The sequence below is a fragment of the Babylonia areolata genome, chromosome 5, assembly GCF_041734735.1.
Source record: "Babylonia areolata isolate BAREFJ2019XMU chromosome 5, ASM4173473v1, whole genome shotgun sequence".
Classification (NCBI taxonomy): Eukaryota; Metazoa; Mollusca; class Gastropoda; order Neogastropoda; family Buccinidae; genus Babylonia; species Babylonia areolata.
The window spans coordinates 4125667-4129061 of NC_134880.1; the positions used below are offsets into that span (position 1 = coordinate 4125667).

General features: G+C 43.9%; 1 protein-coding gene across 1 annotated transcript in view; it reads right to left on the reverse strand.

The window, feature by feature from the left end:
- Positions 1 to 3215: 3215 nt before the first annotated feature.
- The window catches only part of LOC143282323 (uncharacterized), a 28630-nt gene continuing 28450 nt past the window's right edge, over positions 3216 to 3395 (reverse strand). The window contains exon 10 of the mRNA XM_076587926.1: positions 3216 to 3365. Within this exon, the coding sequence (XP_076444041.1) occupies positions 3231 to 3365 (135 nt within the window). The 3' untranslated portion in view covers positions 3216 to 3230. The remainder of the gene's footprint in view (positions 3366 to 3395) is intronic.

Consider the following 3395-nt stretch of genomic DNA (forward strand, 5'->3'; position numbering starts at 1 on the left):
TAAAGCAAATTAACTCCCCTAGCATTAATTACAGAGTAACTTCCCTTCTTTACTATCTGCACCAAAACGTTTGCAAAATAAATAAAACTTCCATGCTTAGCAAAAGAAGTTCCTGTTTGAACAAAAAATGATAATAATGACTGCTCTTGTTGTTGGGTCAGAATATCAGATCAAAGTGCCAAGTTTAGAGAATACAAAAAATATAAATATAACAGTAAATGCAGTTTGCATATAACAAGGCTTCATTTTTTTTTTTTTTGTGCGCCCATCCCAGAGGTGCAATATTGTTTTAAACAAGATGACTGGAAAGAACTGAATTTTTCCTATTTTCATGCCTAATTTGGTGGCAATTGACAAAGTATTTGCAGAGAAAATGTCAATGTTAAAGTTTACCACGGACACACACACACACACACACACACACAGACAACCGAACACCGGGTTAAAACATAGACTCACTTTGTTTACACAAGTGAGTCACAAAATCGCAAAAAAAAGGAACAAGAATACTTCAAAACCGTCGAAACCAAATAAATGAAATGGCCTTATCATTGGCAAATAACACCGCAGAATGGACAGCTAGTGTCCATCCCAGTGTTTATAGTATTACCACTCAATCGCCAGAGCAAAACAGCACAGACAGCAGTACCTAACAGACTGTGGGAAAGAGATAACAAGTTCCATGGCTTGCTTGAAAAAAGACAGGGGGATGGACTGGGAAGGCAGATGAAGCACACACAGTGAAGGAAAAGCAAGACAGAAACAGGTGAGGATGCTGTTCATGCTGAAAGGCCCCCGGCATCCCACGGGGATATCTCCCTGCCTAACACAGCGACAGACACACTGACTGACAGAGAGAAAGAGACAGAGAGAGAGAGAGATTTATTTTTGAACTTTTAGAACCTGATTTAAAGAAGAAGTGTGGAGATGAGTGAAAAGTAGTCAGCCTGCATCAGCAGACATTTCTCCACGGAGCACGGGGAGGGTGGGCTTTCTCCAAAGTTGACAATTTTGTAATTTGTAATTATTTTTAGAAATGTGATGATTATGAAACTTCTTTCTTCTAAGATCAAATTATATTTATTCTTCAGTGTCCACGACTAGCATGGGGCACATACGTACAATGAATAATCAAAAAAAAAAAAGAAAAGGTATACATACGATATGGCACACATTAAAATGACAAATGAAAGCACAGCGTAACTTTGATGGAAGGACAAATCCAAACACACACACACACACACACACACACAAACACATGCTCCAACACACACACACATACATACACGCACACGTGCGCACAAACACATTTCACTATATCTATGCATACATACTACATTTTCCAAGGCTTTGAATCAATACCCAAACACACTCTCCCTCTCTGCCTCGCCCCTTCCCCTCCCAACCATCAGCAACCAGTCTTTCAAAGGACAGAGGAGACCATCACCGACCTTGACTGGTCAGTTCAGTGCTGGGGGGGGGGGGGGGGGGGGGGGGGGGAGGGGGGGGGGGATCATCATCAAGCATTCCGGGAAACGTTGATAGAAATATGTGGAGATTTTGAATCATCTTGTTCTTCAAACTCATACTGTACAGTAGTGTGGGGATTCATTAAGAGTCAGTCTGCACCTGACAAACTTTGAGCAGAGTCAAGTGAAAAAATAATCATCAGTTAGTTTTGAAAATGTTCACAGAATGCTGTGCAAATTGATTATCAAGTAGTCTTTAAACAATAAAGACTTTATCAGAAATCAGTTTAAAAACAAAAAAAGACAACGATATATCATTAGTCTTAAACACTCTCTCAGAGTACTGTGGAGATTTATCATCACTGGTCAACGAACTGGGGACAAAAATACACAAAACTGCACAATTTTCTCATCAGTCAATTTTGAAAACTTTAACAAAGTACTGTCGCAGATCATCATACATCGGTCTTCTACACTACCCTTGACTTTTAACCCATTCAACACCAGATGTTTTTCACCCCAGCATGCTGCCCTGCCCTGCTGAAGCAGAAAAGGGAAGATAATACACTGACATTGACCAGTTAACCTCGACACTGACACGTGTGGACACAGCCATTCGAATCTCGGTGACGGTGCCTGGTGGGTAAAGGGTGGAGATTTTTACGATCTCCCAAGTCAACATAATATATGTGCAGACCTGCCAGTGCCTGAACCCCCTTCGTGTGTATACGCAAGCATAAAGATCAAATACGCACGTTAAAGATCCTGTAATCCATGTAAGCGTTCGGTGGGTTATGGAAACAAGAACATACCAAGCATGCACACCCCCGAAAGCGGAGTATGGCTGTATTTGATCTTGTGTTTGCGTATACACATGAAGGGGGTTCAGGCACTGGCAGGTCTGCACATATGTTGACCTGGGAGATCGGAAAAATCTGCACCCTTTCCCCACCAGGCGCCGTTACCGAGATTCGAACCCGGGACCTTCAGATTGAAAGTCCAACGCTTTAACCACTCGGCTATGTGCTCATCAGTGATACTTATAAAGTGTCAATCTTGGGTCACAGAGTCATTTGCACAACAAAGGAGCCTACGATAGGAAAAACATAAAACTACACGCAAGAAAAAAAAAAAGGGTGGCGCTGTAGTATAGCGACGCGCTCTCCCTAGGGAAAGCAGCCTGAATTTCCCACAGAGAAATCTGTTGTGAAAAGAAAACAAACACCTGTACCTGGATAGAGACACTGACAGAGCAGCGGGACACAGACAACAGACTGCTGCCTTCAGACACACTCACCATTCCTACCCGGTCTCAGTCAGTCTGGCCTCATTCTCACACGCACACATACACAAACTAATTTCACATCATTTTTCCCCCCTACCTTTAAGCGCTCATCATTCGTACACTGTCTCAGTCCGTCTGGCCTCATTCTCACACGCACACATACACAAACTAATTTCACATCATTTTCCCCCCTACCTTTAAGCGCTCATCATTCCTACCCGGTCTCAGTCAGTCTGGCCTCATTCTCTCACGCACACATACACAAACTAATTTCACATCATTTTTCCCCCCTACCTTTAAGCGCTCATCATTCGTACACTGTCTCAGTCCGTCAGGCTTTCATTCTTACACCCACACGTACAAAAAAAAACCTAACAATTTCGCATCTTTTTTTTTTTTTTTTGTTCCGGCCCATGGCAAGTTCCGGCCTTGAACTTGAAGAAGGATCCCCCCCCAACCCCCACCCCCACCGGAAGCTAGGCCACGACGAGGGCCAGCGCCAGGTCCTCCAGGCGAGGGTAGATAAGCGGCAGGTGGACCACCAGGGAGCACTGCCTCACACACACCGCCGAGCAGCACAGGCCCAGGAGCAGCAGGCTGTGGGTCTCCACCTGGATGTGGGATGAACTGCTGTGTGACTC